Genomic DNA, 17,157 nt, shown 5'->3' with positions numbered 1-17,157 from the left:
CTTTATCTTCTCTTGTCTACCTAAAACCTCATTGATAACGTTAGAATTTGAACCACTTGAAAACATAAAAGTTGTAGGAAATTGTCTCAGCTTTTCAGGAAAAAAAATAGAGGTCATTTGGACTTCTAGAACTCCAAATATGGGCCAAACATTGAACAATATTTGGGTTGCAGGATAGATTCAGGCTTCTTTGTTGTTGCTATAATTTAGACTTGAAAATTGCTTTTTTAAATCTTGGGCTCCTATGAAAGTTGTAGGTCTATGTCTTATCTTTCCATCCATATAAAGTAGACCTGAATCCAAGATCTACAGCTCTATATATGACCCAATTACCGAATAGTGTTTTGATTTGGACTGCACCCACATCTCTTTTCTAAGTTTGACCATCTCTTTGTTCTTTCCATTTCAGTTTTTAAACTTATCAATCAATCCTTTTATTTATGTGATAAACCTGCATTTAAAATGAATATTTACTATAAATTAAAGGTATTTTATACTATTAGATATGTTATTATAAAACATGTTTTAGTTAAGGAGTTATTGATACTTGAAGTGCAAAATAATGATATAAAACCTTGATAAAATTACATTTTTAAGTATTAATCATATTGCAGTCAATAAGATATGTTAGTCTATGCATTCTCTCATGAATATTCAATAATTGGTACTTCATTATTTAGATTGCACTTGACTCATTATAGTTATCTCTCACTTAATAGGTTTAATGATATTAATTAGGTTGATGGTATTGATAGGTTTGATGATATTAATTAGGTTGATATTATTGATGACTAAAAGTTCACTTGTTGTTATGCTATTCACCTCGGTGTAATTTGATCTCTTTGAAATCTAGCAAATGCATTGTTAATCACTTTTATACATATTTATTGTTATAGATGGTCAAATTGATGAACTTAATATTTTCAAAACAACTCATCCTTTAGTATAATATGATAACTTAAAAGCCACTATCCATATGCTAATTTAGCGTTACATGCTCGCTTGAAACATGTGAAAATTAATTCACTTTGTCCATGGCATGGTTGCTCAAAAAAACCTGAGTTCAATTTATTACTTTTGATGATTGGATTGTCAATGTGCTAAATAAACCTAACCTCTCTTATCATCTCCGTTTACGATCCAAGTTAGTGAATGTTGTACCTTATCCCATTCAACTTGCTGAGAATTATTGAAGTAATATGATCAAACATAACTTCAGGCTCAACTAGATATAGCTATGATATGTTGTATTATTAGTAATATGAAGTTCATTAAAGTTAGCCAGTGCTTGTTGAATCAATCCGTGTATATGCAATACACCTGTACATATTGATTATTGAAATAGAATATACGACAACAACACACGATTACAGCTCACGGCGAATTTTCCCCTTTCTCACGAGCTGTTACTTTTACTATGTATTAAATTTATCACAGAGAATTGAGTCCTAAAAAACATGGACCATCACAGAGAATTGAGTCCTAAAAAACATGGACCATGATTCTCTTCTAGTTTGGCTTTTTATACATCAATTTAAATTGTGCAGTTTGTTTTCAAAAAGACTGAAGGAGGTGGGATGGGACTTTCTCCTTGATGAAGCCTTCGCTGCAAGAGAAGCAAGGAGAAGGGTGAACTAGACCCCGGCTTGAGCCATAAGCTTGCCAACAAAAAGACCTTGTCGTTCCCCCTGTGTGTGACAGAAGTTGAACATCTTCCAAGTATAGTCCTTTACAGGGGAAGTCGTCGCTGCAAACAAATTTTATAGCTTCCTCAGTTGCTGAAGTTCCTTTGATACGCCTAAAGGATATATTCTCCACTATAACAGCTGAAGTCTGCATTCCACGGCATTAATAAGTCATATAATCTCTTCATTTCAAGAAATGCATTCAAATTATATACTAGCCAAGAAGAATAATGCAGCGGTAGCAATCCAACACAACTGCTTCAGTGGCAATTAACTAGGACGCATTCCTTAAGGCTACTGACAGGGAACATGTCACTGTAATCCTTATTGTTGAATGTTTGACCATCGTGTGATAAGTGTGTGGTGCCGGCCCAATCTACATGCATTTACAGGTCCACTATGATTCATAAAAAGTGTGGTCCATTGCTTATAAATTCGGCAACAATTTCATATTCCTGGCACTAAAATCTGAGAAAGGTCAGTACCATACCTGATTTGCACATGGCACGCCTGCATCACAATAATACTGATCTATTATAATTGGATTTGATACGTTTTCCATGAATATGTTCTGGAATGTGATATTTGTGGCATTACCACCACCTCCCTGGTGAAGTTCAAAGAGCTCAGGATTCGGTTAATCACAAAGAATTCACTAGTTAAAACATCTGTCTATCTATTCAGAGATGCACGTAGAGATTTGTGTGTGCTCAAGTGTGTGGCAGAGAGATAGAACTTTACCTGCCATGTTTTTATCCGCACCCCGTTATCAGTGTTTGAAAGGAAAGCTCCATCAACCATTACATCCCGCACCAATGATGATGAGTTTGATTTTCCCAAGCTCCCAATGCTAATGAATACAAACAAGAAAAGGTTAAGAACTACAGACGTTCATGATACTGCAGTGCTAGAGAGTGCTGGACTTTGTTATTACCTTATACCATGGCCTGGCCCACAGGCAATGTTTCTGATTTTGATTCGTGAAGAGTTGCTGACTATAGAGATGCAATCATCACCTAGATGCAAAATTGGAACTCAAGATAACATTTCCACTCAAAATATGCATAAAAAATGCAAGTGTGAAGCCTCAAGCTTTGCATACCACAAGTTCACAAGCTTCATTTGAAAGACATGGAGTTGGAAAAGGGATCATCATGTTCTGTTCCACCATATCAGCAACTAAAATAAAATAGATATTTTTCTTTTCTTTTCTTTTCTTTTTTTTTTTTAAAATTGAGCGCCATTTATTTAAAGGAACCAAATATCAACGAATCAATATATCTATGGTTAAATCTAAGGTAAGTGACTTTTTGATACAATGGAAAGCTCTTACAGACCATTAACTGAATCTGAAGTTCACTGTATGAAACTTGTGATTGATTGAATTGGGTGTATCATAAGAATATACATATGATGCTCTATTTAAATTTGCACATAATGAAGAGATATTTTGATAGCAACCTCCGATCCAGGCTAACACATCAGTATAAAAGACTGCAACTGATATCGACCACCTATATCTTGTGTTCATCGATAGTTTTCTTGGGAAATTCATTAAAAAATCAGGTTTAGGCCTCCATAACCCAATAGCCTATATCTCCCAAATCAATCCTCTGCACAAACAATATCATTCTGGTCCTATATCTCACGAATTTTTTTGTGAACCTCGGGAAAAGAAACAAAAATTCACCCCTAAAATCCCAGCTTAAGATGATGTACTCTAGCTAACCATCTTTTTCTGAGTTAGAAAAGTTTAGCTTCAAGAAAATCCAATTCAAGATTCTTTCTCCAAACTATCTTCAATTAAACATACTGTGTCATACTTGAATGGGTAGCATCTTATGGAGAAAATATAATGGATATATGGAACATTGTACTTCTGCTCTGAGCACGCAAGGTTTGGTCCTTTCTCGGTGATGGCTAACTGCCTGTCTGCTATCACAGACAACTCACCTTTTATTTTTTTTATTACCTTCACAAGCAGCGGGGTACTCCACTGCTAGGAACTGGCGTGCCAAGTCACCCCAGCAGCGCCTGGGTTGACAAGGGCCCATCTTGTCTTTTCAAAAAGTGGCCCCATGCATAGTAGTGCATGAGAATTAAAAATTCACAAGCTATACAAGGGTAAAACTAGAACCCCAGAACCTTTTTGTATCATCATAAGCCAAGTCTTAACCACTTGTGCTCAGCCTAACCACAGAAATATCATGTACTTGTGCATTTAACGAGCTACAAGGAATATATCCATTAACAAGCTGATATTAATAAGGAATTGAAAAAATATTATAACAGAGAGGTCATCACACATGTTGAAAAATTATTATAGCAGAGAGGTCATCACAAATGACAATCAAAGAATGAAACAGATTAAATAGTGTTGCAGCAGGTATTTTCATTTCATTCTCAATCAAACCTGATTAAACTATTATCATTAGCCCAAATGAAAAGACACATGATTTCCAAGCGCAGCTATCAAAGCAACTAAAAGAATTGTTGAAATGAACTCAAATGAGATAAAAATATCTGTTCATAAATGAAGATTCCCGTATGGCATGTCATAAGCAAAATTATTAACATGCTCTCTTTGTTTTGCAGTTGCAAATAACATCATCAAATTACACTTACAAAGAAATGTCTACATGCATCAAAAAGTTGCAAACTTATGAAGTAAACACGGAAGGAAGAGAAAACACATTTACATCATCATTCTAATAATAAAACTATGTGCCAGCTTCCAGAATTACCAACCTGTTCTAACAACACTATCCTTGATCTTTACTCCATGGGATGCACTGATGTGGATTCCATCAGTATTGGGGCTAACAGCAGGTGATGTCACTATAAGATGGAAAGTCATAACCCTGAGACAATTAGTGAATGCTATGTGCATCTTTTGACCACAAACCACCTTAAGATTCTCGACTTTCAAATCCTTGCACTTGTGGAAAGTAATGGCCTGCAGCACGATTGCTATAGTAGATTAGAGTGTTTAAAACGTGAAAGGAAAACATTGTTCTTGAGGAAACAATAGGATGAAAGATACAACAGAAAGAAGTAAATTAATGGAACTAACTGCATTGCTCAAAGAATAAAGCAGCACTGACCGTTGGAGCATTTCGGCATGGCTGTTGCAAACAATTGAAGCTATAGTTAAAAAAAATGCATAAATAAAAAAATATGAGAAAGATTTAGGTATGAGTCACAGAAATACATTGGTTTTGTTGATCTTGCAAGATTGAGCCCACCATAACCATCCCCTGCCATTGACAGTTCCTCCCCCTTCTACTGTAAGGTGCTTTACCCCATGGAAGTAGAGCCACTTGCGACGATTTAAACCTTTCCAAGCAGCAGGGTCTTCAGGAGCAACAATCGTACCAGAGATCTATTAAATCACAATTCCAATGCAGTAACTGATAGGGGAACAATATTCACATAGATGGAAGAAATGATGCAAATCACAACAAAACAGTTAGTTGTTATGCTTACATCAAGAATGACCTTTGATTTACAAGGCCCTCCGAAATCAACCGGATGGACCAGAAAATTATAACCAGCTGGAATTAAAATCCTGGTTCGACCCCGGAAAGAACAAGCCATCTCCCAAACTTCTTTGAAAGCCTGAAAGCCAAGAAATAATACCACATCAAGAGAAGTTATACTTTACAATAACTTTGCACATGGTTAAAATACATAGTAAGGCATAAAAAGTCCAAACAAACTCTTAAAAAGATCTGAAATTTTTGCTTGAAAAGCAAATAATTGGCTGCTTGGTATTATGCAGTCTATTGCATCTCAATAGGCAAGGTTCAAAACTCTTTACCAAGACTTGGTAAGGAAAACATGATGGCTGATCGTATAGCCAGCTAATGGAGGAAAACAAAGAGGAAATAAGAAATTGTTCAGTTTTCACAACAACAATTGTTTAACCATTAAAATTGAAATGACCGACTTTCATTTGTTATCGAAAATTTGCTGAGACCATTCACGTTCACAAAGATGAGAGCATCATTTTGATTTCTTGAAACATTCATTTTCTTTACATTCCAATAGAACAGAAAAAAATATATTAACCCAAACCCCATGCTGAAATCAAAATCTACAACCTGAAGCTCATAACAAGTTCAAGTTTTCCTCGAACAGAAAACTAGCTGCGCTCAAGAAATATGATGTTCACTAGTTGCAATAGAAATTAAAGTTTTGTTGTCTAAACGAGCTCATACATTCCACCAAAAAGAAAAGAAATGGGAATCATTCAATTAGACATGGTACGCCCACACATAAAGTTACTCAAAATTGTCCAATATATACATGATTTCTAATTTGCCAACAATCTCAAAATCGAATACCCCATTCAGAGCCAAGAAGATTCTAAACAAAAATCATGCATTCTTATAAAATGGGCATCATCAAACATGTAACACCACATTGACATTGACAAAAACAACCTATCAAGTCGAATGATCAACATTCAAGTAGAGTAACCAAACCACGTCGCACTACAGAAGACACAGATCAAATAAAACATTAAAAAAATAGAAACGTAGTGTATATAATGGAAACTGTATAATGATGACATGCCTGAGTATCATTACTAAGACCATCTCCTTTCGCACCAAAATCACCGACAAGAAGGACCCTTTTGGAACTGGGTCGGATTCTTGATGGCGCGGATTGCGGGAGCTGAAGGAGAGAGTCAAATCCTTGTACACATACAAAACATGCACATATAAGCACACGTATAGTGATAGCGCCTTTTGGACAAAAACCAAACCTCAGGTTGTTCATGTTCTGTCAGAGAGAACATGGGCATCAGAAACCTGGCGCCGACAGTTTTATGAACAGCAGATGGATCTAGTGAATCTATCTAACATCCTAAATTGAAAGCCGCTGTCACGGGTTTATTCTTTTCTTGATGCTGTAACGTCGTTTGAGGTCTTCCTGTTGTCATTCTGTTAATCATTTCTCAATGTCTGTTCTGTGTTTTAATATTGGTTTGAACAGTTCATCTGTTTTTTTTTTTAATATTTAATTTTAATATTATCTTAAATCCAGATGAAATCGCCATCTCTTATGTTATTGAAATGCTATTTACTTTGGTTTTAATTCCTGTCTTCTAATGTTATATATATATATATTCAAAAACGCGTAGATTTTACTATAACAGTTTTTTTTCCTATTGTTTTTTTTTTACATGTGGTTTTCCTTTTTTTACCCAAAATTAACTTCTTTTTCTTTTATTTTTTTCAAAATTATTTTTGCTAATTTTTTTAAATATTGAATTAATTAAAAATTAAATTATGTAAATTTTTTAAAAATATTATGAATTCCTATAATATTCTTATACATTGTTTTTTTTTATGATTTTTTTTTCAAAATGATATTTGTAAATTTTATTTTTTTTATATTAAGTTGGTTAAAAATTTAGCTTTGTAATTTAAAAAAAAAACAATATGAATTGCTACGGTGTTTCTCCTATATAATTTTTGTTTTGCTGCAATGTTTCCTATATATTTCTTTTAAAAATTATCTTTCTCAAATTTAATTTTTTAATAATGAGCTGGTTGGTAATCTAGCTTTAGCTTTCTCCATATGTTTTTTTATTTTTTTATTTGTTTTTTTTCAAAAATTTTATTTTTTACATATTTTGTTTTTTTTGTTTTGTTTTTTTTAGAATTATTTTTGTTGATTTTATTTTTTTACTATTGAGTTGGTTGAAAATTTAGTTTTTTAGTTTTTTTCTTTAAAATACTATAGCTTTCCCCACATGTTTTTTTTGTTCCCTTTTATTTCCTTTTTTTTTATATTTTTAACCCAAAATTGACTTTTAAAAAAAAAATAGTCTTTGTTAATTTTTTTTTTATATTAAACTGACTGAGAACTTAGCTTTGTAGCTTGTTTCAACAAAAAAACACTATGAATTACTATAGTGTTTTCCTTACATGGTTTTTGTTTAGTTGTAGTGTTTCCCCCTCATATTTTTTTTTAAATTATCTTTGTTGAATTTATTTTTTTAATATTAAGTTGATTGAGAATTTAGCTTTAACTTTAGCTTTCACCATGTTTTTTCTATTTTTTTAAATTTTTTCCAAAATTATCTTTCTTTTTTATATATTTTTTATAATTATTTTTGTTGATTTTATTTTTTTATTTTTTTATTATTGAGCTGATTGAAAAATTAGTTTTTTAATTTTTTTTCTTTAAAACACTAGATTGCTACCGTGTTTCTCTATATGGTTTTTTATTAAATAATTTTTTAAAAAAATTATGTTTGTCGATTTTATTTTTTTATATTAAGCTGATTGAGAATTTAGCTTTGTAGTTATTTAAAATATTGTAGCTTGCTATAGTGTTTTCCTCCATATTTTTCTAATCGATACTTTTTTTTTCAAATTTATTTTTGTCAAATTTATTTTTTTCATACTGAGCTGGTTGACAATTTAGCATTTTTTTTCTTAAAACATTGTTGATTGCTACAATGTTTTTCATATAATTTTTTAATGTTTTTTTAAATTGTATTTGTCGTTTTTATTGCTTTTAATATTGAGCTGGTTAAAAATTATAACTGTAGATTTTCTCATGAAACACTATAGATTATTATAGTGTTTCCTTGCATGTTTTTTTTTCTTTTGTTCTTTTTATATTTGTTAAAATTATCTTTGTTAATTTTTTTTAATATTGAGTTGGTTGAGAATTATAATTGTTTATTTTCTCATAAAACACTATAGATTAATACAATGTTTTCTTAAATGATTTTAATATTGAACTGATTGAAAATTTAGCTTTAACTTTCCTCGCATGTTTTTTTTATTTTATTTAATTTTTTTCTTCCAAAATTGTCATCTTCTTTTTTTTTATGTTTTTTTCATAATTTTTTTTATTGATTTTGTTTTTTTAATATTAAACTGATTGAAAATATAATTTTGTTGTTTTTTCCTTTAAAATATTGTGGATGGTAACATTTTTTTTTATATGATTTTTTTCATAAATCCATGATAATACACAAACATATCACAAGCCTACATCATCACATGTGCATGTCACCTAATATATATATATATATATATATAAACTGTTATTTTTAAGTGGAATTAAAGCTCCCTAATTGGTTTATTCAAAGTCAATATTGTTTCAGTAATCATTCGGGAATTTCAAATGGTATGAAAGGTTTTGATTTATTTTCATTGTTTTTTACACAAAAAAGTAAAAAGAATTTAAAAAAAATAATAAATTTATAATTCTAACATAATTTTATGAAAAAAAATGATAATTAATTTAAGATAGTTATATGAAAAAGTTAAATAATAAAATATATATTTTTATTTGAATTGAATATTTATGAGCAATTGTTTTTTATTAAAAAACAATATATGAGGTTCATATACCATTATTTAAATATAACCATATAAAAATTTCTAATCTTATATTATTTTGTAAAATATTATTTTACTAAAATAAAATATTTTTATTGAAAAATTGTAAAATAAATAAATTAAAAATGAACAAAAATTAGGTGAAGGGCCAGGAGTCAAGCTAGGCCCACGAACATAATTGGGTATGGAAAGTTAAGCCTGCGAGTATATCATTTAAAAAAATCAAATATCATTGGCTTAAAAGGCTAAGCTTGCTTAATTTTTTCAAACTCAAACCGGCACTCTTTGCTCGATATTTTTTCATAAACAATGTACGACGTGTTCTTTGCCTATACAGAGACGATCACCGCAACTAATTTAGCCACCACGTACGGCGGAACTAAAAAATAAAATTAAAAAGAGTTAAAATAGTAGTTGTTATATTATTTAAATTTAAATTATAAATATTGTTTAAAAAAATTAATTTTTATTTTATTTTTGCAGGGGCTCAACCCCCGTCTCCGCCCCTGCCACCACATATATATATATATATGTTCACTAGGCTCATGACAGTGGCAGCTTGATGATATTTGTAATCGGTGGATGCTATCTATTACTAGATATTGCTTTTACTTGTGCTATTTTCAACTCACAACGCAACACTATCTTCTTCTTTTTTTATTTTATTTTTGTTTTTAATGATGATTTTATGTATGGATTTTTATTTTAAAGATTAATTTTCAATTTAATTTGGAATAGAAAATTGTAACGAAATCTTGATTAAATTGATTTTGTTTCTTGAAAAAAGTTTATCCTTATATAATAAATATAATAAAGTAGTTCTTTAATCTAATATTATATTTTCAATTGAGTCAGTTTTATCTTAAAATATAAGTTAAGTTTCCATACATCATGATGTATTTTGACAAGTTTTTTAGGTCAAATTAATAATCCAAATTAATCACATAATTATTTAGTGCGTGATTATTTTTTATTCTTAAAGTATCATTGCAAGTTAGATAGATTAAATGCTTTTCATGTACAAATTACATAGCTAATTATCGTAGTTTAGCTTGAAAATCTTGTTAGAAAGATGTGTTGGGAATTTAATTTAATAGTATATTTAATGATAAAATTGGTTCACTTGGAAATATAAGGAAAAATTAAAGAATTTCCCTATTAAATAAGGTATTGAGCCATTAAATCGAAACCAAAAAAACTTGTGATAGGAAGCATTAAGGGCAAAAATGAAATTTACAAATTAACTTAGAGTAGGAAGAGAAGAACTCAAAATTTAAATCTTAAGGTCTATAGGTTTCTTACACTTCATGTATTGTGGAAGCAGGTTTTCTTAACTTATTTAATGGGAAAAAAGTATAAAACACCTCCTAAATCTTAATAAATTCATATTTAATTCAACTATTTTTAATTGTTAAAAAACTAAGAAATCACTTGATTAAAAAAAATCTAAAACTATGTCAAAAACAACTTTTTTATTGTTGTAAATTAGCTAACCAATAATTTTATATCTTCTTTTCCTGTTTTTTAATGAATTTCTTGCTTTTTATTAGAAAGTAAATAAAATGAAGTTTTGCACAAAAATTATAAAAAATAAAGGGATAAAAAAAGAAGTCAAAGAAAAATAAATGGACTAAAAAGTATTTTTTTAGATTGACCATGTGATTTTTTTTTTAATTTGATCACTATTTTTTAATTGTATCTTTAAACTATAAATTAAAACTATATTTTATTAAATTAGCTTTCAATCAAGATTAAAATGTGATAAAAACCTTTAAATCTCTAAATAATGAAAAAAATAAGGAACCATTAACTCACAAAACAACAAAAACCAAGATAACATAAGATGTAACCAATAAAGAAGTTTAATGATATATATATATAGACCACTATTAAAACCCATAGTGCTAGCAATTACAGTAAAACACCCTTCAAAGTTTATTTTGTAGTTGTAATTATACCATCTCAGTTTTACCAATGAGCCACGTCTATCATCTGGTTTCGAAGCACAAGGAAAACTTACAAATACGGCCCAACTCGAGGTAATACAGATCTTGTTTAGAAATATGGTAAATATTATATTTTTTAAAATTTTAAATTAATTTTATTTATGTTTTTAGATTGTTTTAATGTGTTGATTTCAAAAATAATTTTAAAAAATAAAAAAATAATTTTAATATATTTCTACAATTGTTACCATGTAATCAAAGAAGTTTCCTTTATTTGTTTCCCTTTTTTTATCTTATTTATAAAAGAAAATTGGTTTGAAGAAGATGCCTGTAGTCTGGTACAGTGGTATACGGTAGCAGGGTTTATTAAGCTAATATTTGGAAGCACGGCTCAAATAAAAGTTAGCCAAAATTTATTTATTTTTGTTTAAAAATTATTATTTATTATTTTTAAATTATTTTAATGTATTAATATTAAAAATAAATTAAAAAATAAAAATAAAATATTAATTTATATATTTCTAAATAAAAAATACTTCAAAAATAATTTCAACCATACATTTAAACACCCCAGAAAATAAATCAATGGTATGTGCATATTAGTCTATGACAAACCCAGGGTTAACGAGTGGAGTGAGTGACTGGGTTACTGACAACTCAGTGGAGAGCACATGTCCTCCATCAATGATTGAGCTTGGAACACGTTCACCTAGATGCATGGATATCGCTTTTCAAGACGATGACGTGGATGAACCCAGCTACAAGAAGTTGAAGTCAAGTGTTGTCTTTTTTACTGCACATTTAACACGAACCAAAATAAGGCAAATAAAACGAACTAAAAGGAAAATTAATTTCGTTGTTTATTGTTTCCCATTTCCTGGACATTCCTTTCGTACGTACCTATTTTTTTTTATTTGGATATCCTCATGCTATAATATCATTTAAAATTCCTCAAATTATATCAAAATATATTAAGATGCTAACATATAGTTTGTTTTTGCACTCCATCCACTTTTTTTATAAATAAATTTGATATATGTTTATATTTTTAGATTATTTTTAATATTAGCTACCACTTTTTTTAAAATAAGTCTACATTAATTATACTCTTTTAAGTTAATGAGTATTATATAGTATTTAATATCATGTGTGTTTTTATTTTTAAATTTAAATATATTTTATGAATATGTTTGATAAGGAAATCATCAACAACTCGCACTTGATTTTTTTTTTTCATATATTATGAATGTTGATTTTCTTTTCGTTGAAGATTCATTATCAATTTTTAATTTTAAAGTGAGACAAAATCAATCAAAAATTGATACAAACTAAAATATGAAATTATTAACTATCATTGTCTTATTATTTAGACCCTTTTTATATTCTCTGCATGATAATCTAGGATCAACGCATATATTTGTTTTAAAGAAGAATATAGATGTTATATCAAATATATTTCAGTGTTATTGTCATTAGTTATTTTTTAAAAATGCATCTTAGATTGATTGGCCGTCGATTATAAAGCCTCTATTATTTAATTTTCTTATAATTAAACATTCTTTTAAAAGGTTGGATGAAATGTATAATAATTGTTATTTTTTATAATAATTTTTGAAAAAGAAAACAACAAAAAGTCAAAAGTGTAGAAAATAATATTTTTTTAGGTTATAAGAAATACAAAACAACCAACAACATTAATTATTTAATTATTTGACAAAAATTAAAATTGATAAAATAATAAATAAATGAAAAAAAAAGTTAGGTTGTAAATATATGGGTCTGGTTGTATCTAAGCTCCCGCTCTTAGATAAGGGTAATTGTTTCTTTTTTCTCATTCGATTTTTATAATATTTAAATATATATTATTTATTTTTTTATTTTTAAAAAATTATTTTTTTATTTTAAATTAATATTTTCAATCAAAATATTTTTAAATAAAAAATATTTTAAAAATAATTATTATCACAATACCTTATATTAAAAATTAAAAAACACTTAAAACCTCAAACAACGTTCTAATCCACCTTGAAAACTGAACCCGCCTCTCTCATTCCATCTCTGGCCTCCTTCTACGTTTACAACCTTGTTATAACTCAAATGAAGTTTAGGGATCATTTCATATAAGTTTAGAACTTCAAGGATCAAATGAAGTTTAGGGATGATTTTATATAAGCTTTCGAGTATCATCAACATTACTATTAAAAAACTATCATTGATATTCTTTTCAACGTACACTCATAAATAAATATCTTTATATAATATATAACTAGGATGTTTTTTCTATGGGGCACTCATTACTATATAATAAGCATCTTGCCCCTGGCCCTCCACTGATAGTGGAGCAAAGATGTTTTTTTCATTGATATTTTATTAACTGGGTTTAACGCTTATGTGGAGAATATTATCTAAGTTTGGTAAATAGTTTGAAAGTAAACCATTTAGAGAATTGAAGCTCTGAAAATATTGTCATTTGAGAAAAAAAGAACTCCAAATAATCTATTAATATTTTCATATTAATTTGAGTTTAAAATAGAGTAGTTGTTAAGGTGATTTTGTAGCTAAAAATAAGGATTTTGATAATGAAACTAGCCAAAAATAGACAATCTAAATATCAAGATTAAAACATATCAATAAAAAAAATTATTTTATTTTAAAATTTTAAGTTTTTAAGTGAGGTTACAATATATAATTTATATTATTTTTTAATATATATTTTTAAGTGAAAGTTTTCTAGGTTTAAAACTTGTATATAGCTATATTATTATACCATGTTAAAAAGTTTTCTCCGAGATCTTAAGATATAATTTGATAGCTTAAACAAAATAGGAGGGGCAAGATAGAAGCAAATAATTAAAATGGAATAAAGTTTTTTTAACAGTAACCAGTACCTGAAAACTAATTTGTACATATAAAACACATTATTTTTAAAATTCATATACTTTAGAATGGTATTTTTATTAAAGATAAAGTTCCAGAGAAAAGCCAAATCAAAACCCCATCAAGGGCATTATAATCCGAGCGCATGTGAATACTTCGGCACGAAGAGACAGGATTGTCTGTATATGATAGTTTGCACTTATTACCTAGAGACATTGGAGTGCAAAATGGGATGCTTTGAAAGCTTTCGAACATCACAAATTGACTCAAGGAGCATGGCCTTTTCTACTCGCCTCGCCTTGCCTGGCATGGCCGACATGCAGGGTGTGTTTTACACACACGGAGTCGTAATGCTGTAGTATAGTTAACGTGGTTCACATTCCGGTGAACGGAAAGTAGGTCCGAATCAGAATAAAACTACAGGGAAGTAGGTGGATTACCTAAACCACTAGCTAGTTGCAAGGGCACTACCATTATTACTAGTAGCGGAGTAGTTAACGTCCTGCAAGAACCTGTTTAACAGGGCCCAACGATCTTTGGTGATCCCAATAAATTTCTGGCAAGAGGAAAAGGTTTAGATTCACCTAGATTCTGCATTTCTTTTCAATATTTGGAGCGAGGGAAGATCCTAAAGCCTAATCTTGCCTGAAAAAAGAAAGAAATAACTCTAAATCCCATGTATCAAGAATTAAGATTAAAGATCGAAGGCAACCTCCATGAAAGAGAGAGGGTTAAATTTTGATTTTGTATAGAAAAATAGAAATCCTCAAGCACCAAACCATATACACATAATTGGAAGCTCCCAAACACAAAACCATGCCTAAAACTAGTCCTTTATGTGGAGTGAAAGAACATATATAGTCGGCCACAATAAATTAAAAGAACACATGCAATCCATAGCTTGGTTTTGTTCTAAAGAAGGTCCTATATCTCACTTTATTAAGATGAACGCCGACAAGTTTTAAGAAATCTACAAGCCTAGAAAATATATGAACATATCCATACTATAAATAGCCACACCTCATTTCGACCGGAATAGTCCATCGGGAATTACGAGAACTATCGAGATCTACCGATAACGGCTTTTTTCCGATGATTCTTCCCTGGTTTCCCGAAAGCACCACAAAACCCACATGTAAATACCTTTGGAGAGGGAGGCTCTATTGCCGGAGACACCCTGCCGGTGCGGTAGCCACGTTGTCCACCGTTGGATCGACTTCTCTCAATGGTGATGTTGGGAGTCGTCGCCGATCTTGAAGATGGTCTGGCATCATTTTCTAGCTTGTTTACTGTCCTCTGATCACGCTGTGGCTGTTTTTCTTCATGTTCTTGTTTTTGGTTGACTTGGTTTAGCTCTCCGGAGATATACCTATCATCCCAGATAAGCCCAGAGGAACCTTGCCTCCTGAAAGACACATCAGATCTTTGCAAACCAGCCATTAATTCTCTCTAGACCTTTCTTGAATGGGCTATAAAAGAATGAATGTACACGACTTTTCTTCTCCTAATGTGTATATATATATTTATAGAAAGGGACACATGTAAAAGAAGAAGAAGAAGATAAACAAGGGCCGAGTCGGTTTGGTTTCGTTCAGGTAGAAGAGGTCACAACGAAGCAATTTGGTCAAATATGTCAGGACTTATCCTTTTCTTTTCTTTTTCGATTAAGATTCATGTAATTCCAATATTATCTCCAAAAGTTTGATAGTAATTTTTCACTTTATAATCTACCTTAGATAGAACAAATACTCTTAATTAGATTATTTATAAATGATGATATTAATTTTTGACATTTTTATGTAAAATACATGGATAAAAGAAGGAAGTCTTTCTTTTTGTAATTATAATATTACAGCTTTACCCTTACCCATCACCATTTTTCTTTTTTGTTATACTAGATTCTTTTTCTTGCTAGTTCAAGAATCTTTTGTGTTTCTAAATATTATTCACCGATATGATATTTATTTTAAATAAATATAATAAATTGAATTTTTGTCACAGCAAGTGAATTTATTAGTGTGATTTCATATATTATATGATCAATTAGTCAGGTTTAATACGTACGCGAGCACATTTTTTTATCATATATTAATCTATGTTTTCAACATAGCTGACCTTTCCTTACTCCTCGTCCACGAGAAGCCGCCTTGTTTTAATCTATACCATCATATGTAACAATGTTATTATTTTGTATTTCAAGAGTTCTAAAGTGAAGCCAAAACTAGTAATTACAGTGGAATGAAATTGCTGGAATCAAGATTCCAAAGCTTGTTTGACAGCATATACAAATTAAGCTCATCATAGACAATAAACTTTGTTTGATGGATGTTTATACTCAGAGGAGGTTGCATATACATTTCTTTAATAAGATCTCTAGTTTTTATGCGGTAATAACGAATTTATGTTATGGGTAAGATTAGTTTTTTTATTTGATATTTTTATTAAAACTCAATAAATCAACTTTAAATTTTTTTGATTTGAACCCTTACCTAACTTAAGTTTAAAATTAAACTATATGAAAATTGTTCTAATATAACTTAGTATGCTTGATAAGTTTAAAGATATCCTAACCAACTTGTAAAAAAATCTGGCTATGAAACTAAGAAAAAATAATAAAATTAATATAAAAAATCTTTTTATTTAATTTCTTATCTAACTAAGGTTTAAAACTAAATTGTATTAAAGCTATCTTAACATGACCTAGTCGATTTAGTTGATTTAAAGACAACTTAATCAACGGGTAAAAAAAATATAAGAAAAATATTAAGAAAAAAATAATGAAATTAACAAAGAAACCTTTTTGGTCCATTTTCTTAATCAGCCCGAGTTCAAAATTTAATTATGTAAAAATTATCTTAACATAACTCAATTGATTTAATCTATCTGAAAGTAACAAGGATGACAGTAAAAAATAACATTGAAAATGATATTGAAAAAAAATTAAAATTTAAAAAAAGAAGAAGAGAAAAACAAAGATCCCAAGTTTTTTTAGTATGGAAAGTAATATTCTTGAGTCATTTGTTTATTAATCTTTTTTTATAAAATAAGCTTAAAGATGTAACTTCATATCAATAGGATTTTAATAAAATCTTATATATACTATACTAATCTTAAAGTTTGAATTCAAAAGATTAATAAAGAGAGCAAACATCTTTGACCAACTTTTTTACCACTTTTTAAAGTTCGACAAGATTTCTATTAAAAAAAGAATGCATTTTTAACATTAGTTTAACTTAATTCACCTACGTGCAATATGGTTTTTACCTAGTGTTGTTTGGT

General features: G+C 29.4%; 2 protein-coding genes across 3 annotated transcripts; both read right to left on the bottom strand.

The window, feature by feature from the left end:
* Positions 1–1,271: 1,271 nt before the first annotated feature.
* On the bottom strand, positions 1,272–6,654 carry LOC105133398 (probable polygalacturonase At1g80170). Of its 2 annotated transcripts, none has more exons than XM_011037374.1 (9): positions 6,264–6,654; positions 5,172–5,303; positions 4,897–5,067; positions 4,790–4,810; positions 4,434–4,641; positions 2,620–2,698; positions 2,427–2,535; positions 2,176–2,292; positions 1,272–1,833 (listed from the first exon to the last, which is right to left on the bottom strand). In XM_011037374.1, exons 1-9 carry the CDS (start codon positions 6,468–6,470, stop codon positions 1,555–1,557), a joined length of 1,323 nt encoding a protein of 440 aa, XP_011035676.1. In that variant the 5' UTR covers positions 6,471–6,654; the 3' UTR covers positions 1,272–1,554. The 2 variants fall into 2 exon arrangements, with proteins under 2 accessions (XP_011035676.1, XP_011035674.1); XM_011037372.1 differs by having other exon boundaries at positions 1,289–1,833; positions 2,620–2,701; positions 6,264–6,653.
* Positions 6,655–14,579: 7,925 nt separating this feature from the next.
* Positions 14,580–15,439, bottom strand: LOC105133397 (uncharacterized protein At1g15400-like). Its single transcript, XM_011037371.1, has one exon. It carries the CDS (start codon positions 15,316–15,318, stop codon positions 14,938–14,940), a length of 381 nt encoding a protein of 126 aa, XP_011035673.1. The 5' UTR covers positions 15,319–15,439; the 3' UTR covers positions 14,580–14,937.
* Positions 15,440–17,157: the final 1,718 nt, after the last annotated feature.

Source organism: Populus euphratica, unplaced genomic scaffold (genome assembly GCF_000495115.2).
Source record: "Populus euphratica unplaced genomic scaffold, PopEup_1.0 scaffold33.1, whole genome shotgun sequence".
Classification (NCBI taxonomy): Eukaryota; Viridiplantae; Streptophyta; class Magnoliopsida; order Malpighiales; family Salicaceae; genus Populus; species Populus euphratica.
Note: the sequence above shows the minus strand (reverse complement) of the source record. Positions and strands in the feature narration are given on the sequence as shown.